Below are 24,870 nucleotides of genomic sequence, written 5' to 3' on the forward strand. Positions count from 1 at the left end.
GTAAATTTTGTATTTGAATGCCCAAGTATTCTAAATATAATTTGTGGGTTTATTGAAGATTGTTAATTTCTTTTTCTTTGGGTTACTAGGTATTTTCTGACACTTAGCTTGAAGTATATATTAGGAGGTGAATTAAAAATTTGGGGAGTATACTAAGAGTTGCATACCTTTTACAATGAATCCTTTTGTAATATTTCATTGTTACTTTTTGACTTTTTTGGTTTTCATTTATTTTATGTTTTAGAGAGTAATATAAATTGAAGGAAAAAAGTTAAACCAAGTAACAAATAATTTTGTCTTTTTTGTTAAAGTTTAGTTTTCTAAAAATAACCTTATTTTGTTTTATAGGGATTTGTCTTGGCTGTTACTATGACACGGGAAGCAATTGATGAATTTCGGCGTTTTCAGCGTGACAAGGAAGTGAATTCACAACTATATAGCAAGCTTACAGTAAGAGGTCAGCAAGATGCTTTAATCCTGCTTAGCGTTTGCTTACTGTAATTATCATTTTGGAGTTAACATAACAAATGTATGAAAACATTTTAATTCTATTATTGAAAATAGTATTATGTGATTGTATATGATATCTAATTAATTTCCTTATAATGTATAATGCAATTTTAGGGTAGATATTTGTTCATTCTCTAGCTGTTTGGATGTATGTTGTGTACACATATATACAAATGCACACACAACCACACAAACATGTACATGTATTACTAATAATCATGTAATGTGTTCTATTGGTATATACGTATTTTCTGAGAGGCATAATGTCACTTTATCTAAAATCTATCTTGGTATTTTAAACACACTCATAAAGGTCAAATGTCTATACCATGGCATTAACCTATTCTTAAGTACAGAGGCCTTTGAACAACAGAAATAAATATCGTGATCCAAGATGATAACTGATGCATGCACACTTCTCCTTAACCTTCATTCAGGGCCTTAACTCTTGCTTAACTTACATCCTTCAAGCACTTGTTTATTTGATTTTTCAGTCCATATACAAAAGGAAGCAATGTATTAAGAAGAGAGTGGGGGAAACGATGACAAGTAGGCATAAGATAGTAAAAAAGTGACTGAAAACCTTGGGAATGAGGGAGACACTGAAAAACTGAATGGGTATTCATAGTAACCCCAAAGTCTGTTTAAAAAGTTTGCAGTGGATTTTTATCTTTTGTATATAAGAGGACATTTACAATGAATTATTTAACTTGAAATAGTACCTTCAAAAATGACTTATTTTTAACACCTTATTGGGCTCTATTTCACATAACATAAAATTTATCCATGTAAAGTATACAATTCAGTGCTTTTTGGTGTATTCATAAAGTTGTGCAGCCATCACCAACACTGTCATTTAAGTTTAGCATACTTTTGACATTCTCAGAAGGAGCCCTGAATACATTAGAAGGCAGTGGTCGTTCTTGCTGTTTCCCTCCCCACCCTACCCCAGCTCCAGGCAGTCGCCGTTCTCCTTTCTGTCTCTGTGGTTTTGCCCACTCTGCACATTTCATATCAATGGAATTATGCAATATGTGGTCCTTGGTCACCAGCTGCTTTCACTGGACATGTTTTCAAGGTTCATCTGGTAGTAGCATTCATCAGTACTTCATTTCCTTTTGCTGCTCAGTAATGTTCCAATGTATGATAGAGCACATTTTGTGTATCCATTCATTAGTGGGTGGACATTTGGGATTGTTTCTACTTTGTGACCGTTGTGAATAATGCAGCTATGGACATTTGTGTACAAGCTTTTGTGTGAATATTGTTTTCATTTATCTTGGATACATACCTAGGAGTGAGATTGCTGGATTATTTGGTAACTCTATGGTTAGCATTTTAAAGAATTGCCAACCTGCTTTCCTAATTGGCCACACCATTTTACATCCCCACCAGCAATGGATGAGGGTTCCAGTTTTCCCACATCCTCACCTGTACATTACTCTCTGCTTGTTTGATTGTAGCCACTGCTTTTTGATTATAGTGGGTGTGAAGTAGTATCTCATTGTGGTTTTGGTTTGTATTTTCCTAATGATTAATGATGTTGAGCATCTTTTCATTTGCTTATTAGCTGTTTGTATATCTTTTCTGGATAAATGTCTGCTCAGATCCTTTGCCGACTTTTTTTTTTTTTTCTTTTTTTGAGACGGAGTCTTGTTCTGTCACCCAGGCTGGAGTGCAGTGGCGCAATCTCTGCTCACTGCTACCTCCTCCTCCCGGGTTCGGGCGATTCTCCTGCCTCAGCCTCCCGAGAAACTGGGATTACAGGTGCCTGCACTGCGCCTGGGTGATTTTTTGTATTTTTAGTCGATACGGGGTTTCACTATGTTGGCCAGGCTGGTCTTGAACTCCTGACCTCGTGATCCACCCGCCTTGGCTTCCGAAAGTGCTGGGATTACAGGCGTGAGCCACGCCCATCCCTTTTGCCAACTTTTTAACTGGGTTGTTTGATTCATTTTGTGTATGGGGTAAGGTGTGGGTCCATATTCTTTTGTATGAATATCAGGTTGTCCTAGTATGACTTGTTGAAAACAATGTTTTTTCTCCATGGAGTTGAAAAATTATTAAAAATCTTTGATGCTTGAATGGTGGTGTGGTGGAGGAAGGATGAAGAAGGTAGGCCTTAGTATTGGAGAAAAAAACCCCAAATGGCCCGGTAAATTGTGTATAACTTTGCATTGTCTTTGTAAGAATATAATATAGATCTATCTTATTTTTAAAATTGTTGTAATGGAGGGGCTAGGCAGAGATGTTTTTCTGGTGTATTAATTGTATTATTCAGAAATAACTAGAGTGGTGATGGCAGTGAAATGGCAGAGTTGGCGGCTCCATATGCCTGCCCTTCCACAGAAACATTGAAAATCAAGCAGAAACTGTTAGAACTAACTACTTCAGAGCTCTAGAAAAGTCAAAGGTTTACAGCACCCAGGAAATTGCTGCATCCAGAGAAAGTCAACCTAGAAACAGTTGGAAAGCTTTTTCCCCACAATTGCCCTGATCTCAGCACCTTCTCCCAACACTGTAACAGGGCACTAATCTTGAAGATGATGGCCCGTGTTCCCAATTTGCAGCTTATTCCAAATAATTGTTTCTGCCTCTAACCAGTCGGGGGACTGCTTGGAGGGTTGACCCTAGGTGCTTGTCTTTTTTCACCTAACTTGAACTCAGGGCAGAAAAGTAGAAATGTAGCGGCATTTCTCAAACATATGCAAGGCTAATGAATAGCCTATAGTAGCAGAGGGCAAAAGATGACAGTCAAGCCAGATAGTAGAGTGTCAAATGCCAGGCAGAAGAAGCTAGGGAGGGAGTTTCTTTGGGAAATTTGAGCATTCAAAAATTCCCCTGTGTATGCTGGGGAATTTTGGAAGCGACATGCAAGCCAAGAACTGGAGGAATGCTCAGATCTAAAGTCTTTCCCTCTGGTCAGTCTCTAGGCTCAGTGCAAGAAGGAAGGGAAGGATGCAGCACAGTTGTTAATGGCCTGGCTAAATCTTCAGTGAGGCTGCCGCACAGAGCCAGGCTCCAAAGCCCAGGACAGGTTTTGTTTGGGTTTGTTTCCTCCTCCCCCCTGCCCCTCCTTTTTCTCTCTTCATTTTGAAGGAAATCTTTGTCAGAACACTGGCTGAATATAAGAATGGAAGAGAGACTTTAGAGACCATCCATGATAAAGAATACACACTTTACAAAAATAGTGTAGAAAAATCAGTAGACAAACACAGCTACAGCATGTAACAATAAAATCAACCAAGAAGAGGGAGAAATAGCTAATTTCCAGAATTACCAGATTATAATGTATGTCCAGTTTTCTTTTTTTCTTTTTTTTTTTGAGACAGAGTTTTGCTCTGTTGCCCAGGCTGGAGTGCAATGGTGCGATCTCAGCTCACTGCAACCTCCGTCCCCCGGCTTCAAGTGATTCTTCTGCCTCAGCCTCCTGAGTAGCTGGAATTACAGGCATGCACCACCATGCCCGGCTATTTTTTGTATTTTGTAGAGATGGGGTTTCGCCATGTTGGCCAGGCTGGTCTCGAACTCCTGACCTCAGGTGATCCACTTGCCTTGGCCTCCCAAAGTGCTGGGATTACAAGTGTGAGCCACTGCACCTGGTGTATGTCCAGTTTTCTACAAAAAACATTAGAAAGCATGCAACAAAACAAAATGTGGCCCACTCCCAGAAGAAGGTAATAGTAACTGCCCCTGAGGAAAGCCAGACATCAGACTTAGGAGACAAAAAGTTTAAATCAGCTGTCTTAAATGTGCCAGGGCGCTCAAGGAAACCATGGGGATGTTGCTTAAAAGATATCAGAATGATGTAGAAACAAGTAGAGAATTATCTAAAGGAAGCAAACAAATTCTGGCACTGAAAAGTATAGTAAGTGAAAAGAACACTCACTGGAGGGATTCAGTAGCAGAATTGAGCACACCAAAGAAACAGTGAACTTAAGCCTAGGTCAGTTGTATTTATCCAGTTTGAGGAGCAGAAAGAATGGGGGAAAAAAAAAAACCGCTCTTAAGAGACCTGTGGGACAGCATCAAGCGTACCAGATACACATGATGGAGATGCAAGAAGGCGAGGAGAGAGAGAGAGGACAGAGAAAATATATGAAGGAATAATGGCCAAAAACTTTCTAAATTTGATAAAAGACATTAATCTGTACATTCAGGAAGTACAGCAAAGCCCATGAAGGATAATACGAGAAAAATCCATAATGAGATACATAACCAAGCAGCTGACACCCACAGACCAAGAGGACACCCTGAAAGCAGAGAGAGAGAAGTAACTGGTCACACACAAGGAACCCTCCGTAGGATTTATCAGAAGCCATGGAGGTCTGAAGGCAGTGGGGTGACATTTTTAAAATGGTGAGAGAGAGAGAAAAAAAACCTGTCAATTAAGAATTCTATATCTGGTAAAACTGTCATTCAGAAATGAAGAAGTTTTCTGGGCCTGGTGGCCCATGCCTGTAATCTCAGCACTTTGGGAGGCCGAGGCAGGTGGATAACCTGAGGTTAGGCATTCAAGATGAGCCTGGCCAATGCCCTGTCTCTACTAAAAATACAAAAATGAGCTGGGCATGGTGGCATGCACCTGTAATCCCAGTTAGTCAGGAGGCTGAGGCAGGAGAATCGCTTGAACCTGGGAGGCAGAGGTTGCAATGAGCTGAGATCGTGCCACTGCACTCCAGCCTGGGCGAAAGAGCAAGACTCCGTCTCAAAAAAAAAAAGTTGTTAAGACATTCACAGATAAACAAAAGCTAATACACTTTTGTGCATCTAAGGGCATTATCAAAAATGTAAAAAGAAAGAATGAGAGAGAATTGTATATCTGATAAGGATCCAGTATCCAGGATACATAAAGAACTCTTACAATTTCAACATTAGAAAGATAACCCAATTAGAAAATAGGCAAAGGACCTGGACAGGCAATTCTAATTCTCCGAAGAAAATATACAAATGGCCAACATACATGTGAAACGACAGTCAGTCAACAGCCTTAGACCAGAGGGAAGTGCAAATCTCTATGAGACATCACCATACACCACTAGGTTGGCTGTAATTTTAAAATATAGAATATCGAGTGCTGGAGAGGATCTGGAGAAATTAGAATCTTTGCACATTGCTTGTGGGAACAAAGTGGTTCAGCAGCTGTGGAAAACACACTGCCAGTTTCTCAAATAGTTAAAAAGAATTTAAAGCAGGGACCCAGTGTTTATTTAGTGTTTATTCACTATTCACAATAGCCAAAGGGTGATAATAGCCCGGATGTTCACTAAAAGATGAGTGGATAAACGAATGGATAGCAAATTTCTACGATGGAATTTTATTCAGGCATAGAAATCATGAAGGGTTGCTACATGCTACAACCTGGATGAACCTCAAAACATTATGCTATGTGGAAGAAGCCAGATGAAAAAGGTCCCATATTGTGTGACTTCATCTATAGGAAATATCCACAATTGGTAAATTAGTAGAGATAAACTGCAGACTGGAGGTGGCCATGGACGAGCGGAAGAAGGGAGCACGAAGCATCTGCCTAACAGGCATTGGGTTTCCTTTTTTGGTGATGAAAGTGTTTTGGGACTTGATAGAGTTGGTCGCACTGCATTGTGAATACAGTCAATGCCACTGAATGGTTCACTTTAAAATGGCTTTTTATGTTACGTACGTTTCACCCAAAAATGGCATAAGATGTTGAGGAAGACGTTCTGCTGTTACGTCTTTTGTACTTCTGTGATACTTGAACTTCAGGTACTTTAAAAATAATTTTCAGTATGTTTATTTCAAATGTACATGAAAATTTACCATTTAAGAAAAATTAGCCATCATTGCTGGTCATCTAAGAAGTAGAAGTTTCACATGTCAATAATGATAATGATAGCTACTTTTTTACTTCCTTGTGTGTGTCAGATAACATTCAGAGTACGAGTTCTCATATCCAGCATCGTCCAAGCGGGAGTTGATGTGCTCTCCGAGTTCTAGATGAGAAAGCTGCGGTTCGTGAATAGTTTGCCCTGAGCCACAGTAGTTTTAGGTAGAGCTGGTGCTTGAACCTAGATCATTCTGACTCTAATCCAGTGTTCTTTCAGCTGTGGCACACTGCTTCATGGCTGGTGGTTCTGATACAGATGTTTGATGAGTAAAATCCGTAGTATTAAAAAATGCATCAGTTTAGGCTTATTATTGAGCACAGTTTAAAATTTACTTTTTTATTAAGAATATTTGCTGTTGACCTCCTCCTCAGTTTCCAGTATTTCACAGTTACCTCTTTGAATGGCATTGATGGCAGCCTCCTTGTGTGCCTTTCTGTAGTTTGCTGGACCATATTTACAACATTTGGACTGTGTCATTTTGGAGTTCTCAAGCACATTCTTATAGAAGTAAACTGGAAGAATGTTCTCTGTTACTTTTTTCTTTTGAAAAGGAAAGCCACTTATAAATACGCTTTGTTTGGAAGCAGAAAATATTTTAACCAGTATATTATCACAATCACACTGAAATTATTTTGAGTTATCTTGTGTTTTATTTTCTGATAACTTTTTTGGGTGTAGGAATTTTCTATGTATGTTGCTGTTACTTTACTTTCTTCTTGTTTATGACTGCTTGTTTTTGTTTTGTTTTGTTTTTAGTAGAGGCAGGGTTTCACCATGTTGGCCAGGTTGATCTCAAACTCCTGGCCTCAAATAATCCACCCGCCTCAGCCTCTCAGAGTGCTGGGATTACAGGTGTGAGCCACCATGCCCAGCCTTTCTTGAAGTGTACTTAAATCATTTTTGTTTCCGTGGTCTGACACCTGAGCAGCATTTGAAAAGGATCCATCCCAGTATTTCATTCAGGAACATTCAGTATACATCCTGGTATTAGATTGGTGCAAAAATAGTTGCACCAAGTAATTTTGTCATTGGAAGTAATGGCAAAAACCACAGTTACTTTTGCACCAACCTGTATTTCTGCTATGTAATGATATTTCATGAACACCTTCCATGTATTATCTTGTATTTTTAGTTCTCTGTGGCTGGACCAAGGTAGATATACTCAGATGTGGCCATATAGACTCAGGAGTGGTTATAAACACACACACACTCACTCTCAAGTGGGTAGATATACTCAGGTGTGGCCATATAGATCCAGGAGTGGTTATAAACATACATACACACACACTCAAGTAGATACATAAACTCATTACCACTGTTTCTTCTCAGGTCACCCTTAGAGGATCTGTGTGAATTTATTTCTTCATGATATATCAACTACAAGTCTTTCCATCCTTCCTTTTCACTTGAGATGTGTGTGCTACCTCTAGGTCTCACCAGTGCTTCTAACCAGGGAGATACTTCTTAGTCACTAAAGCCGACTGAGGTCTGCCCCCCGCAGCCTTTGAACAGCCCTTAGCTGGGCCTGGCTGATGGGACTTTACTGGTGGCCCTGCAGCTCCTGGCCTGGCTCCAGCTCTGACTCCAGCTGTCTCTTCTGCCCAAAGTGGGAAATGGACTCCTCACTGCTGATACTGCTCCATCTTTCCTTTGCGGTAGCACTCTCCTTTCAAAGTAAAAAGTATTTTCCAAAAGTGCATCTGATGCCATTTTATGGCTTAGAACCCTTGAGTCGCATGTGACTCTCCAGCTCCCTGTGGCCCGGCTCTGGCCACCTGCTCCAGCTCCTTCTGTGATTTCCGAAGTGTGGTTGCACTGGTTTTTCCTTTAGTTCCTTGGATAGGCCTCTCCTTTTCCCTCTTAGAGACTGGCTTTTAAAGTAATAGCCACTCTGTCTGGTGGTTCTTGTTCTGTCCTGTACTGTTTGGCCACTTCCTACTCAAAACTTCAGGTTTTGATAAAAGATTATCTTAGAGAGTTCTGCCTCGATTTCTTCCAGTGTTATTCCCCACCCCAGCCCACACATACATCCCATGGCACCTGTACCTCCCTGTGGGGAGTGGCATTACTCTGAGGACTACTTTAATTCCTGGACTCTCAGTTTCGTGAGCTTGGGGTCCTGGTTTCCCCCAGAGTAAGTAGAGTCATTGGCATGGCACGTGGTGAGCACTCAGTGAACTGCGGGAGTCAAGAAAGAAAGAAGTTCCAGATCCAGATGAAAGTGCTGAGCCTGGTCTAAGGCCAGGGGGCTGCCCTGTGAGATGGCACCAGTTTGCGTTTCCATTGTGCCAACAAATGTCCTTCCTTGCCCACTCATTCCAGTTAAAAAAGTTTCATTGTTCATTTGTGATCTTTTATAAATTACTTATTTAATACCTTTTGTTTCTTTATCTATTTTTACCTTATTACAATTTTTCTACTAAAAGGAATTTGCCTTTGTCACATGTAGCAAATGTTTTTACCTTGACTTATTTTAAAAAAATCATTTTTCTTGGATGTAATGTATAATTTTTATATAATTTAAATCTCCTGATCTTTTGTGATTTTTACTTTAATCTTGGAAAGTCTACTCATTCCCAATATAAGTGAGCATTGTGTTTTCATACAGTGTTTCTGGATTTTCATTTTTTGTAGTTAAGGTTTACTGCATTTGTAATTTTACACTTAAGATGTATACTATGTGGAGAAGGGATCTTTCTTTTCTTTTTTCCCCCACAAATGCTCAGCAGTTGTTTTGAAACCATGTTTAAAGTTAGCAGAGTTCTTCCCCAGACCTTTGAGACTTAACCAGGTTTGTCGTCCAAGGACTCAGAACATGAGCTGGCTCCCCTGAACCTGTGCCTCTCAGCCTGAGCACAGTATGGGCCTTATGTGCACCAGAGCTAATCTCAAGATGAATTTTATGTTTTATGTTACTTAACATGAAAAGCCCCAGACTCCAAGTCATCCTTCAGATTCTGCATTTTAATTACCATGGGATACTGTGTATCTTTATTCTTACCCTTGGTCTTGTTTCACTGTGCTTCCAGAATTCATGTTCTGTTTTTCCCTTCATAACCTGAAGCTTTTCTATCTATGGATTCTTCTCTGAATGTGCCTTCTTGCTCTCATTAAACTGTGGCTCTTTTCTGAGGGCCCACATCCTAAACAGACTCTTTGGTAGCTCTAGTTTTGGCTCCTGTAGCCTTAGTGCCACTCCACCTGCAGTTAGGCCCCTCTTTCCGGCTCATTCTCTTTAGTGCCTGGACTTCAGTTCGTTTTCAACCTCCAGTTTATTGACTTTGCATCCTTTCTACCGTTCCTAGCCCCTTCGATCTTCTATTTGAAGAAGTCTAGTTGGTCAGTTTTATTTATGATTGTGCTTTTGTTGTTCTAAGAACTCTTTTCCTAACCCAGGTTTACAAATGTTTCTTTCTGCTCTGTTTCTCCTGTTTTCTTCTAGAAGTTTTTTTAGTTTTAGGAATTATACTTATGAATATCCATTTTGAGTCTATTTTTGTCCACTGTGCAGAGTATGGGTGTTTTTTTGCATATGGCCATTCAGTTGTTGTCAGTACTGTTTTTTGAAAAAGTGATCCTTTCTCTACTGCATTGCCTTTAAACTCTTCATGTAAGTTTATCTCTGGACCTTCTTTCTGCTCTATTGATCTGTTTGTCTGTCTGTAAACATCATGCTCTTTTGGTTACTGTTGCTTTATAATTTTTGAAATCAAGCCTTCCACCTTTGTTCTTCATTTTCAGAGCTGTTTTTGTTAAGGAAATATAAAGGGCCTACATCTAACAACTAATACTAGTGTATTAATACAACTAATTATTAATACAACTAATTAATACAACTAATACTAGTGTATTATTTGGCTTACCAATTTCTACAAAAAAGCCTTCTGCAGTTTTGAATGGGATTTCATTGAATCTGTAAATCCATTTGGCAGAGAACTGACATTTTAATAATATTTAATCTTTTGACCCATGTGTGAGATACATCTTCCCCTTTAAAATTTTTTTCTCAGCAGTGTTTTGTTGTTTTTTGGGGGTTAGTTGTCTTTTATCTCGGCTTTCAATATTTTGTTACTGGTTTTGAGCGATTTGATTATGATGTGCCTAGGTGTAATTTTATTTTTTTATGCTTAGGATTCATTTAACTTTTTGAATCTGTGGGATATAAGTTGCATTAAATATGGAAAGTGTTTAGCCTTTATTTCTTCAAATATTTTTTCTTCCCTCTCCAGTGTCAAGGTTTCCAGTTATACCTGTATTAGACTGTTTGAGGTAGTGACACATTCATTGATGTTTTTAAATTTTTCTTTTAAATTCTTTTTTCTGTTTTATTTTGCAAGTTCTATTGCTGTGTCTTCAGATTTACTGTTCTTTCCTTCCACAAGGTCTATTCTATTGTGTGTTAGTCTGTTCTCACGCTGCTAATAAAGACATACCCAAGACCGAGTAATTTATAAGGAAAGAGGTTTAATTGACTCACAGTTCAGCATGGCTGGGGAAGGCCTCAGGAAACTTACAACCATGGAGGAAGGAGAAGCAAACACGTCCTTCTTCACATGGTGGCAGCAAGGAGAAGTGCAAAAAGGGGAAAAGCCACTTACAAAACCATTAGAACGCACTCACTATCACGAGGGTAACAGCATGAGGGTAACCGCCCCATGATTCGTTTACCTCCCACCGGGTCCCTCCCACAACATGTGGGGAGTATAGGAACTACAATTCAAGATGAGAGTTGGGTGGAGACACAGCCAAACCATATCATACTTTAATTTCATTTGTTGTATTTTTTATCTCAAGCATTGTTTTTGTGTCTGGAAGTTTGATTTGGGTCTTTTTTGTATCCTTCATGTCTCTCACTTTCTGGTCTGGGAATACAGTTTTCATAGCTGTTTTCATGTCCGTGTCTGCTAATTATAACATTTGTGTCAGTTGTGGGTCAGTTTTGATTGAATGGTTTTTCTCCTCGTATGGGTCATATCTTCTTGCTTCTTTGCATGCCTATTAATTTTTTATTGGATGTCAGACATTGTGAATTTTATCTTTTTGGGTGGTGGATATTTTTATATTCCTGCAAATATTGTTGAGTATTGTTTGGGATGCTGTTCAGCTACTTGGATAGGCCTTGCTTTGTTGCATCATTGGACAGATCTGGGGCATGCTCCATGGGGTTGGTTATTCCCCAGCGTGAGGCCAGATGTGCTCTGTGGGTCATGGGCTTCTCCAGTCTGGCTCGAAGGGCACTTTGTAAACATGGGCATTCTCTGTTCCTTTTGGATATCCCCCGTCACTGCCTTCCTTTCTGGACACTCAGTTTTTCTCAGCATGCAGGCATGTTCTCCTTCAGGAACTCTGCCCTGGCCCTTCCTTCAGCCTCTGCATGCTCTTAGATGCCTGTTCGTGGCCTCCGCACTGTTTCCTGACTCCTGGCTCCAATGCCTCCTTTTCTAGGCGTCCTCTCCTAACCCTGCAACAGTCACAGATGCCCACCTTTGCTCTCCACCAGCATCCTGGGCCGTGTGCTCTGCCCTCATTTTTCCATAGCACCTACTACATTCCAGCATGCCATACACCCTTTAAAGGTGTGCCGTTGTCACTAATGTAGCACAGGTGCCTGCAGTAGGAACTGGAATGTAGTAGGTGTTGAGGAAATGGGTTAAGTACTATCTTCAGATTTTGTGGAGGTTTGCTGTACTTCTTTCTTGAAGTATGTTCTCAGTGCTTTAATACATTTTAGGAATTCATCCATTTGAATTCGCTTCTGTGGAGTGTTTTACAGCCTAGAGTAGTAATGCCATCTACATCATAAGATAAATTGTAACTTTTTGTTCAACTAGAATTTTTACCAGTATTTATGTTTATTAGGTAAGAAATTTTAGAATTAGCTAGAAGATAACAGTAATTTTGTTCAACTCAGTTTATTGGAATTATTTTTAGGAACGTTTATATGAAATATGTGGATGTTGTGGCCTGCAAAGAAACTAATATGCTCAAGTGACACAGTTTTACATGAGAAAGCTCCAGCCTGGACCTCAGTGTTTTTGACTTACATTTCACACACCTTTGCAAGCAGAATGGAGAGGAATCCTAGTTTGTTCACTCAGCCACTTCATCACGAAATGTTTATTGTGTACCTGCTTAGGGCTTTGGCACATCCCATTTACTTACTTAAACGATATGCCTCAAACTCTACAGAGATACATGGATGTGAGTAATTTGACAATGAGTCTACCTGCTTTTGCAGTTGAAGATCTTAGAGATCTAAGTTTTGTTTACTTTGATCAGCATATTCATTTAGTTTACTTGTGAGGTGGTAAACTATCATCTCAACTAAATTTGTTTATAGAAAAGTAAGTTATACTTTATTTCACTTTAATGGATGGATATTAAGATGTAATGATTAATTACTAGAAGTGTTAGAACCTTCTGTTCATTATTGTTGTTCTTACATTAAAAAAAAAACCAGTATTGGCCGGGTGTGGTGGCTCCTGCCGTATTCATAGACTGATGTGGGTGGATTGCTTGAGCTCAGGAGTTTGAGACCAGTCTGGGAACACGGTGAAATCTCATCTCTACAAAAAATACAAAAATTAGCCGAGTGTGGTGGTGCGTACTTGTAGTCCCATCTACTCCAGAGGCTGAGGTGGGGGGATCACCCGAGCCAGGGAGATCGAGGCCACAGTGAGCCATGATTGTGCCACTATACTCCAGACTGGGTGACAGAAAATAATTTAAAAAGTTACTTAATTATCTATCACTCATACCTTGTGTGTGTGTGTTTGGATATAAATACATTTTTATCCTTAGTTGCTAGTATTTGTGTTTAGTAGGTCTTACTTTGCTATGTGCCTTAATCCGTTATGACATTGACTCATTTTAACTACTTAGGACATTTTACTTAGGTTGTAAGTTCCTTTGATTTTAAAATGGGTTAATTTTTTATAGTAAATCCACAAACCAGTAATGTGGTCATTTATTATCATTATCAAGTCTGTTCAGTACATAATCGAGTGTGCTAGACTTTGACACAGCTGCAGTGCTGTGGATGTTTTGCAGCAGGATGTTTTATACCACAAACACGTGACTCCCTCCTTGTGCTGCGGTGGCACGTCAGCTACTACATCACTGGGACAGTAAGAATTTTTCAGCTCCATTATCATCTTGTTTTCCCCAAAGTAGCTGTATTTTATTTTGTTTTTATTTTTATCTTTTAAATTTTTGTGAGTACATAGTAGGTATATGTATTTGTGGGCTACATGAGATATTTTGATGCAGGCATTCAATGGGTAAAATCACATCAGGGTAAATGGGGTATCCATCCCCTCAAGCATGTATCCTTTGTGTTACAAACAGTCCACTTACACTCTTTTAGTTGTTTTAAAATGTACAAGTATTTTTGACTGTAGTCACTTTGTTGCTCTAGCAAATATTGTCTTATTCATTCTTTCTATTTTTCATACCTATTAACCATCCTCGCTTCCCCCCACAACTCCCATTAACCTTCCCAGCCTCTGGTAATCATCCTTCTACTCTCTGTCTCCATGAGTTTAATTTAATATGGGTAAATTTTGGATATGCATTTGGAAAGAAGAAACTACATGTCATAAAAGTATATTTCAGTTACCCTTTAAACCTATCGTAGGATCTGAAATTTAGTGGATACTCAGATATTTAAATATTGATAGCATTTTAAGCACATTATTTACAGGTATATATAAAATATTACTGGTGTTAATGTGGGTTATTAAAAGCTTCACAGAGGTTAGACTTGCTGTGTCATTAAGTCTGGGAAGGGAGGGATTTCAATCCAAGGGAGCAAGTGCTGGGAGCTTCTGCGAGTAAGTGGAGGGACGAGGTTCCCGGTGAGGTAGAGCAGGGGCCGACAGAGGTGGAGGAGCCAGCTGGTAAAGCCTGGCAGCTAACTTAGGGTCCATTTTGAGGAACTTATATTTTTTGATATAAATATGATTATCTTCTAAATAATTATCATCGAATGGAATTTTTTGGGGGGGAATTTCTTTAGTTTTTTCAACTCATTCATTTGGAATTAGGGAAATTATAGTATTATATTTTCTTTACACAGGCAGAAATTAATGACTGGTAGTGGGGTTGGTGGGCAGGTTATATGTTTAAGAAGCATTGGTATAAGAACAGGTGGTTATGGCCAGGCACAGTGGCTCATGCCTGTAATCCCAGCACTTTGGGAGGCCAAGGCAGGTGGATCATCTGAGGTCAGGAGTTCAAGACAAGCCTGGCCCACATGGCAAAACCCTGTCTCTACTAAAAATACAAAAAAAAATTAGCCGGGCATGGTGGCCGGTGCTTGTAATCCAGCTACTTGGGAGGCTGAGGCAGGAGAATCACTTGAACCCAGGAGGCGGAGGTTGCAGTGAGTCGAAATTGCACCACTGCACTCCAGCCTGGGCAACAAGAGTGAAACTCCATCTCAAACAGCAGCAAAAAAAAAGAGTAGGTAGTTATTTGGTATACATTTGGATCTTTCTCAGAGGAGCCCATATAATTTGTTGTTCATGGGAACAAGTGAGATGAATGCTTTTCCTCTATGAGGAAAAACCCACTTATGCTATTATGTTTCTGAAAAATAATGGAAGGGAACATTTATTGCTAGAAAGATTTAGTGGAAATATTTAATTGAAATAGTTTAGAGAGTGGAAAGTACTGTTGTTACCTTACTTGGCGATACCGTTTGGCTGTGTCCCCACCCAAATCTCATCTTGAATTGTAGTTCCCATAATCCCCATGTGTCATGGGAGGGACCCAGTGGGAAGTAATTGAATCATGGGAGTGGTTACCCCCATGCTGTTGTGATAGTGGGTGAGTTCTCACGAGATCTGATGGTTTTATAAGGGGCTTTTCTCCCTTTGCCTCGGCACTTCTCATTGCTGCCAGCATGTGAAGAAGGATGTGTTTGCTTTCCCTTCACCATTATTGATTCTAAGTTTTCCAAGGCCTCCCCAGTTATGCTGACCTGTGAGGCAATGAAACCTCTTTCCTTTATAAATTACCCAGTTTTGGGTCTGTCTGTATTAGTAGGGTGAGAACAGACTAATATACTTGGTCACTATTAACTAGTTCATTAAAAAACAAAAAGCTGATAATACACGACTTACTGAGTGTGCACTTGATATATATTGAATAGGATAGTTTTAAGAAAAAAATATGTCATTAGATTTAAATACTAGCATTTACATTGAAATGTCTTTGCTACTGTATTAGAGCTTCCTTCTCTATCAAGTGCAACTCTGAGATTATTAAATTCTGAGTGTCCATTTCCTAAACACTTTCTGTCGTCGATTGCTCTGTAAGATTATTGAGGCCAGGTGACAGTTGTGTGTTTTATATGTGCCCAGTGACTCTTAAAATTGAGAGATTTTTCTGTTTTTACCAGCCTCTCTCAAATCTGATATTAGTATATTACTAGGATCAGTTGTCAGCTCCGTCAACAAAGTGTTGGCCAGAAATCAAATGCTTAATGTAAGTGTGGGCTGTTAGAATGTGGCAGAAAAGGTAATTCATGCTGGACCTTCACGGGTGGACAGGTGTGTGAAAGCGGGTAACTTTCCTCCCCTGTCTTCTCTGTCCAGTGCCTTAAACGTTCTTTGGCAAAGAGGACAGCAAATAAGTTATTCAAGAAGCTAGGACTTGATAACAATATGATCATTTCTTCAAAATTTAGATATGTGTACTTTGAGCAGATATATAAGGCAGGTGGTCATACTATTAAGTTACTGTACTCTGTTTAGCTTTCTAATACTTTGTTCATTGTGTAATAGCATTTTGAGAACTTTTTATGCTGTATTTGATCATAAACTTTTTTCGTTAAACATGTAATTGAAGGTAATTTCCATAGAAATTAATCGTGATCACTATATAATGCCTGAGAATTAAAGGCTATTAAATATGTTAACTCTCTTACCGTGTTACAGAATAATAAATCTCTCAGAAATGTTAGATCTTAATTACAGAGTCAGAAAGGATATGTTTTCTATTCAAAATGTTTTAAAGTTATTTACTGTATTATGTGTTATGACTATAGTGTTTCTTTTTCTCTCCTTTTAAGATGTGTTGATTACAGAGAAAAAAATGTGAAAAAAATAGAAGGAAAGAAGGGTGAATTGGATAGCTAGGAGAGAGACTGAAATTAGATGATGAAGTAGGAACTTTAGGTCAGTGGGGCATCTCTACTGCCGGATGCTTTGCTGTGAAAAGCATAGCAGTGGGGGAGGAGGCCTGAAGCTCCTAATGCTCATAGGAATTAAAGTGGACATTTTATTACAATTAATGATTTTAAAGCTCCGTTAAGATTTGTTTCACACGTAATTCTAAAGACCATTGCTATTTTATAATATAAATAAAAATAGCGTCAGCCCTTATTGGCTTGTATAATTGAGGCATGTAGAAAAAAATACAACATAATGCATATAAAAGTTTTGATATATCCAAATCTTTAGGAACAGTGTGATACTACTGAAATACAGCTGCTTTAAGAGGTATTTGGGAAATACGATCTTTTAATAAGTTGGATATGGGTCTAAAAGTGTAACGAGTGTGATGTTAGTTTTTGATAGCTGTCAACATAAACTGAATGTAAAAGGAAGGAACATTTTCCCTTGTTAGGACAGTAATTACAAAAATGTAAAAATTAACACACAAGGCCATTGCTAGTCTTAAAAGAGAGTGAGACAGGGAGAGATTGAGGAAGTGAGGGAAAGAGGTTGGGAGAGGCCCAGGAAGAGAAAGAGGGGCAGAGACAGACAGAAAGGGAGGAAGGGAGGGAATGAATTTGCCTGTTTTGTTACCTAAGTGTGTCTCAAATTATGTATGCAACATTCATCTACTCTACATCATATTATACATGATATTTAAGTATATATGAAACTTTGTCAACGACTATTCTACATTAGATGTTTTGTAGATAAGAATTTATTCACATAGAGAAATCACTTTTAGTAATAAAGTTTTAGATATAACTTTTTCACTCTTCTCCTGTGTTGGTAAAGCTGTTGATAGAGGGTGATTTTACATATAATTTGCTTTATTTCTTTTTTGGTCAGTTATGTGCTAATTAATGCCATTTATGATATTAACTTAAGGATTTTTACATCTCTGTGTTAAGTTTTAATGCTGAAATCATTTAGTAATATTTCTGATCATTGTTGACTTGGAACTGAAACAATTACAAAACATGGGAATAATCTTCTGAGTGTAGTCCCCTTTTAAATTACTATGAAGAAATTCTCCCTCTGTTTTTATTGGGAGATAAAAAATTATTTGTGTTTGGCAGTTTACTAAGAGAAGTTAATTATTAGTGACTGTCTGAAAGTACAAGTATAGGGAAATTTCTAAAGTTTTTTTTTTCTGTAGCTTATTTCTAAAGTAATTATTTTTTAATTGAAAGTTGAACTTGGGTATGCTGTTGTTTCCTTGAGTTGACTGTACTTCTTCTTTTTTTAAGGTAAAGTGCAAGTTAAGAGTTCAGACATACAAGTTGGAGACCTCATCATAGTGGAAAAGGTTGATGATTTTTTAATATATTTTAGACCTATGTATGCTAGTTATTAATGTTTAGCCTGATTATAAGTAACTTCTGAATTTGAAAGAAATTGAGACATGTATTTTGAATCATAATATCCTTGTGTAAGATTTGTTGTATGTGAAGAAAAATCTAGATTTTTGTATATTGTTTTGCTAAAGTATATTTCAGTGTGTGCAGGCAAAGTCATATTTTTTCTGAAATAAGATGGTTAACTGCTTAATGTTGCATTATCAAGATTATTTTATATCATCACAGAATTGTATTCAAACCTGTTCATAATACTGTGCTTCAGTTTTCAGAACTTCCTCCTACAGGGATAATCATCCCTCAATATCCATGAGAGGGTAGTTCCAGGACCCCACCAAGGATACCAAAATCCACAGATGCTGAAATTTCTTATATAAAATTGAATAGTCTATGCATCAATAAATCCTCTGTATGCTTTAAATTAGTGGTCCCCAACCTTTTCAGCACCAGGAACCAGTTTTATGGAAGACAATTTTTCCATGGACCAAGGTTCAGTGGGCTTGGTTTTGGGATGAAACTGTTCCACCTCAGATCATCAGGCATTAGATTCTCATGAGGAGTGTGCAACCTAGGTCCCTTGCGTGTGCAGTTCACAATAGGGCTCTTGCTCCTGTGAGAATCTAATGCTGCTGCTGATCTGACAGGAGGCGGAGCTCAGGAGGTCATGCTCGCTTGCCCTCCCCTCCCCTCCTGCTGTGCAGCGCCATTCTTGAAAGGCCCGGGGTTAGGGACCTCTGCTTTAAATCATCTCTAGTTGATTTATAGTACTTAATACAATGCAAATGCTATCTAAATAGTTATACTGTATTTTTTAATTTTTGTTTTATTCTTATTTTTTATTTTTATTTTTTTCTGAATATTTTCTCTCAATGCTTGGTTGAATCCCCATCTATGGAACCCGTGGATACAGAGGGCCAGCTGTAGTTATATTACACATAATTATTGGATATAATTCGTACAGTTAAAAAATTTAAGAGGGAAAAGTGAATAGAAGTAAAAGCATTACAAAAGAAGAAGTTTAGATCAGTGTACGAAGAAGCTATAAGAAAAACATCAAAGGTCCAACGTGGAGATTGTCAGGGCTGCTGGCGGTGTGGAGAGTGACTGAAGGTGCAAGCTGCATGTCGGGGGAGCTGGCGGTGTGCAGAGTGACTGAAGGTGCGGCTGCATGTCGGGGGAGCTGGCGGTGTGCAGAGTGACTGAAGGTGCAAGCTGCATGTTGGGGGAGCTGGCGGTGTGCAGAGTGACTGAAGGTGCAAGCTGCATGTCGGGGGAGCCGGCGGTGTGGAGAGTGACTGAAGGTGCAAGCTGCATGTCGGGGGAGCCGGCGGTGTGCAGAGTGACCGAAGGTGCAGGCTGCATGTCGGGAGAGCTGGCGGTGTGCAGAGTGACCGAAGGTGCAGGCTGCATGTCGGGGGAGCTGGCGGTGTGCAGAGTGACTGAAGGTGCAGGCTGCATGTCGGAGCTGGCGGTGTGGAGAGTGACTGAAGGTGCAGGCTGCATGTCGGGGGAGCTGGCGGTGTGCAGAGTGACTGAAGGTGCACGCTGCATGTCGGGGGAGCTGGCGGTGTGGAGAGTGACTGAAGGTGCACGCTGCATGTCGGGGGAGCTGGCGGTGTGGAGAGTGACTGAAGGTGCAGGCTGCATGTCGGTGGAGCTGGTGGTGTGGAGAGTGACTGAAGGTGCAGGCTGCATGTCGGGGGAGCTGGCGGTGTGCACAGTGACTGAAGGTGCAAGCTGCATGTCGGGGGAGCTGGCGGTGTGCAGAGTGACTGAAGGTCCATGCTGCATATCGGGGGAGCTGGCGGTGTGCAGAGTGACTGAAGGTCCGTGCTGCATATCGGGGGAGTGCATTCGGAGTGTTCTCATCTGTCTCATCCCTGACCACGTGAGTACGCAGGACACCTGTGTCTGTGTTAAGGGAGTTCGTTCCTAAGTGCTCTCATCTGCCTACTTCCATGACTGTGTGAGTAAAAAGGGCTCAGGTCACACACAAGAAGGAAGAAATTGGAAACCCAGGAACACATATCAGAGGAAACCAACTGAAAACAAATAATAAAATGCAGACGTACGTTCTAATGGTCTAAATACGAGACAGAATGGATAAAAAACAAACAAAAAAACCAAGATGCATTTCTATGTTGTGTGCACGAAAGTCTCTTCAAATACAGTGACATAGATAGGATGAAAGTAAAAGGATAGAAAAATATATACAATGTAAAATTAAACAAAAGTAGTAGGAGCTATGTTAATGTCCAAGAAAGTGTACTTCAGAGTGAAGAAAATTACCACAGACAAAAAGAGATGTTATACAACAATAATAGGATTAATCCATCAGGAAGATACAATGATCGTAAATTGTTACTCACCAAACAAAAGTTCCATAAAATTCGTGAATCAACAAGTGTCAGAGCTGAAAAAAGTAGACAAGTCCAGTTACAAGTGGTTACTTCAGCACCACCCTTCAGGCGTTGGATAAAAGTAGGGGATAGACGCTCCGCAGTGATGTGGAAGATTTGCATAGGACCAACCAGCAGGAGTTGCCTAGCATGCATAGACCACCGTACCTGTCAGTAGGAGAGAACACATTTATTTCAAGTGTCTATAGAACATTCACCAAGATAAGCCATTTTCTGTACCATAAACCTCAACAAATTGAAAAGAATTGAAATCACACAGAGTGTGTTCTCTCACTGTAATAGAATTGTTAAAAATCAGTAACAAAGGCAGCAGGAAAACTCTAAAACGTGGAAAGTGAACATCACCCTTTGAATTAATTTATAGGATAGGTAGTCTCAAGGAAACAATACATACAGCTGAATAAAAGTGAAAATTCTGCATTCTGGAATAAGTGGGATGCGTGTAAGGGCACTGCTGGGAGGAATTCTGTAGCATGAAACTCCTATGGGGAAACAAGCAGAGGTCTTGGGTCAGTAATCTAAACCCCTACTGCAAGAAATTAGGAGAAGACAGCAAAGTTAAACCAAGGCAAGCAGAAGGAAGGGAATAATAAAGATACAAGTAGAAGTCAGTAAAATGGAAAATAGGAAGACAAGATAGAAAATCAATCAATACAAAAGCTGGTTCTTCTAAATAAGTTAATAAAATTGATAGACCTTTAGCAAGCAAGACTTATCAAAATAAAAAGTGATGTCACAAATCACCAGTATTAGTAATGAAATAGGGGCTTTCACTATAGATCCTGCAGCCATTAAAAAGACAGTTATGAAATACTACAAACACCTTGATGCTCATAAATAGAAGAAATGGACAAATTCTTCTGAAACCATAAAGTATAAGAACTCAGTCAAAATGAAATAGACAATATCAATAGTCCTGTAGCCAATAAAGAAGCTGAATTAGTAATTTAAAGCTCTAGGAAGGAAATATCTAGGTCCAGGAGAATTCCTTAAAACCATTACAGAAGACTTAGCATCAACTTTGCACAGTTATTTTCAGAAAATAATTGAGAATGGTACACTACCCAACTCATTTTATGAGGTCAAGAATATCTTTATCTCAGTACCAGAAAAAAGTACAATAAAAGAAAACTGCAGCCCAGTTGGTATCAGCAGTATATAAAGAAGAGTAATACATCACAACCCAGTACAGGTTATTCCAGGTGTGTAAATGTGGTTCAGCATTCTAAAATCAAGCAGTGTAATCTACGCTATCAACAGAATAAAGAAAAATCACACAATCAGTTGTTGCAGGAAGACCATTTGACTTAACCCAACACTCATTCATGATAAAAACTCTGAGCAGGTTGGATTAGAGGGACAGTAACAATATCTTGTTTAAAAAGAATCTATAAAATACTTAATGGTGTAAGACTGAATGCCTCCTCTCTGAGACTGGCGACAAGGATGTTTGCTGTTACTGTTATTCAATGGCACTTCTAGTCTGTAAGGCAAGAAAATAAAAGATGGATTAGAAAAGAAATAAAAATGTCTCAATTTGCAGATGACATAACTACGTATACATGCACATAAATACATATACATATATGTTGAAAACCCTAACGGATCTATAGAAAATCTCCTGGAACTAGTGAGTTCAACATGGTGTCAAGTTATAAGATTGATGCACAAATATGAACTTCATTTTTATATTATAATGAAAATGTGGGCACAGAAATTAAAAATGCAGTACTCTTACAGTCATTGCTATGAAAATGAAATCTATGCTGAAACTTATAATGTGTTGATAAAAGTAATCTAAGAAAACATAAGTAAATAGACCCATCTCTTTTCGATTGGAGCATTCTACATTCCAGTTTTCCCAAAATGGTTTTGTACACTTAATACCATTCCTATCAAAGTCTCAGCAGGGTTTTTTTCTTCTTATTTTTAAAGACATAGATCATCTTACTCTAAAAATAATTCGGAAAGGCACAGGTTGTAGAACAGCTAAACCAACTTTGACAAGGAAAATAAAGTGGGAGGAATCACCCTTGATGTGAAGGCATATTGCGTAGTTACATTAGTCAACATAGTGTGGAAGAAGGATAGAAACAAAGGTTAACAAAACATTATAGAGAAACCAGAATTAGACAAAGGTGTGAAAACAATTAAGTGGAGAAAAGGTAGCCTTCTCAAATGGCGCTGGGCATCCTGAGGTTTAAAAAAAAAAATCATGGACTTAATGTAAAATGTGAAACTGCAAAACTTTTAGAAAAAAAAAAAAATTTAGAATCTAGGAATAGGAAAATATTTCTTAGACTTGATACCAAAAGGACAATGTGTAAAAGGAAAAATTGATAAATTGCATATCATTAAAATTAAAAATGTGTGCCTTGTGAAAACCATGTGAATACAATGAAAAGCTACAGATGGAGAAAATATTTGTAAACCATATATTCAACAAAGATTTCTGTCTAGAATATATAAAAACTCCTAAAACTTAACAGTAAAAAAAAAAAAAATTTTGAAATTAGAAAATGAGCAAAAGATTTCAAGAGACATTTTGACAAAGATTTACAGATAGAAAATAAACACATGGGCCAGGCACAGTGGCTCACACCTGTAATCCCAGCACTTTGGGAGGTCGAAGGGGACGGATCACAAGGTCAAGAGATCGAGACCATCTTCGCCAACATGGTGAATCCCTATCTCTACTGAAAATATAAAAATTAGTTGGGTGTGGTCGTGTGCACCTATAGTCCTAGCTACTTGGGAGGCTGAGGCAGGAGAATCGCTAGAACCTGGGAGGCAGAGGTTGCAGTGAGCCAAGATTGCGCCACTGCACTCCAGCCTGGTGACAGAGCAAGACTGTATCTCAAAAAATAAAAAAATAAAAATAAACACATGAGCAGGAATTCAACATCATTAGTCATCAGGAAATGCAAATTAAAACACAATGAAATATCAGTATGCATCTATCAGAACAGCTAAAATGAAAAAATGGTGACAATACCAAATATTGGAAACAACGTGAAGAAGCGGATCACTTGTATATTGCTTGTGGAAATACAAATAATACAGTTATCCTGGAAAATCGCTGGATAGTTTGTTTAAAAAAAAAACCTGTAACTATCATACTACCCAACAGTTGCACTCCTGGACGTTTATCACAGAGAAATGTTAAATTATGTTGATTCAAAAAAACCTGTGCAGGAATGTCTGTATGTACATTATTCACAGTAGCTCAATTCCAGAAAGTCCATATATCCCAGGTGGGTGACTGGTCAGAGAAGCAGCTGTGCGTTCACACCGTGGCATGCGGTGTTAGGAGAACACAGGGCTCCTTGCTCTTGTGGTGCCCCTAGTTTTGAGGGGAAGCAAAAAGAAACAAAAAGTGTCCATAATTATTTGAAATTATCTAGTTTGTTTATGAGTACTCCATAGAAAATAAGACAGAATAAGGACATAAAGAGTCTGAATATGACATTTTAAAAAATACTTTTAAAGGCCGGGCATGATGACTCATACCTGTAATCCCAGCACTTTGGGAGGCCAAGGCGAGAGGATCACATAAAACTAGGAATTTGAGACGAGCCTGGACAACATAGACCAAAATTTAAAGAATTAGCCAGGCACAGTGGCATACATCTGCTGTCCTAGCTACTTGGGAGGCTTAGGGAGGAGGATTGCTTGGGCCCGGGAATTCAAGGCTGCAGTGAGCCATGATCATTGTTGAAACGTATTAAAGAGACCAAAGTAAATGTAAGACAGCTCATGCCCATGGTTAGAAGTATGTTATTCAAAAGGCAGTGTTCCCTAAATTGATCTGTAGATTCAGTGTTACGCCTCTCAAAATCCCAGTTGATGTCTTTGCAGAAATTGACAGGCTGATTCTGAAATTCATAGGGACATTGAAGGGACCCAGAATGGCCAAAACAATTTTGAAAAAGATGTACAAACTTTGAATACTCGCATTTCACTATTTCAAAACTTAATGCAGATTTACAGTAATCAGCATTTACAGGAACTAGCATTACATTGAGAATCCAGAAATAAACTCAGAAATTTATGGTTAATTGATTTTTGGCAAGAGTGCCTAGAAAATTTACCGAGGTGGGAGTGTGTTTGGGCAGGTGCTTTTTTGGCCCCATGTTCTTTATGAGATACATCCATGTTGTTGTGTGGTTGTTACCCACCCATTTGGGTGTTATATAGTGTGGTTTTTATCTGTTTTCCTGTCGATGGGTTTTTAGGTTACATCTATGTTTTGCCCATCATGAAGGATACTTTTGTGTCATATTTGACTATATTTCTTGGTGCATACATCCACACATTGCTGTTGCAGGTGTGCCTAGGAGTGGAGCTGCTGTGTTTTGGGTTATGCAGTTCCGCTATGGTAGACCCTGCATGTGGTTTTGCAAAGTGGTGTACCAAATTCTACTCCAATCAGCAGTGCCTTGGCATGTTTGCCAGCATGTGCATTTTCAGCCTTTTAAAATTAGCATTTCTGATA

At 38.9% G+C, this 24,870-nt stretch overlaps 2 protein-coding genes across 25 annotated transcripts in view; both read left to right on the plus strand.

Moving 5' to 3' along the window:
• The window catches only part of ATP9B (ATPase phospholipid transporting 9B (putative)), a 318,298-nt gene that overhangs the window by 54,129 nt on the left and 239,299 nt on the right, over positions 1–24,870 (plus strand). For 21 of the 24 annotated variants that reach the window (XR_010152083.1, XR_010152079.1, XR_010152080.1 and 18 more), the window contains 2 exons: positions 349–457; positions 17,848–17,906. Coding sequence is in view for 18 of the 24 variants with exons in the window: in XM_016933938.4 (XP_016789427.2) it covers positions 349–457; positions 17,848–17,906 (168 nt within the window). In the remaining 6 variants the exon portion in view is untranslated. Of the gene's footprint in view, positions 1–348; positions 458–17,847; positions 17,907–24,870 lie in introns of those variants that run through there. The other 3 variants (XM_063796107.1, XM_016933939.4, XM_016933947.4) reach the window with 2 other exon arrangements.
• On the plus strand, positions 18,435–21,883 carry LOC134808687 (uncharacterized). The gene is given in 3 exon segments (XM_063796138.1): positions 18,435–18,449; positions 18,978–19,116; positions 19,119–21,883. Coding segments are annotated over 3 exon segments (927 nt in total). The 3' UTR covers positions 19,892–21,883.

This window comes from Pan troglodytes, chromosome 17, assembly GCF_028858775.2.
Source record: "Pan troglodytes isolate AG18354 chromosome 17, NHGRI_mPanTro3-v2.0_pri, whole genome shotgun sequence".
Classification (NCBI taxonomy): Eukaryota; Metazoa; Chordata; class Mammalia; order Primates; family Hominidae; genus Pan; species Pan troglodytes.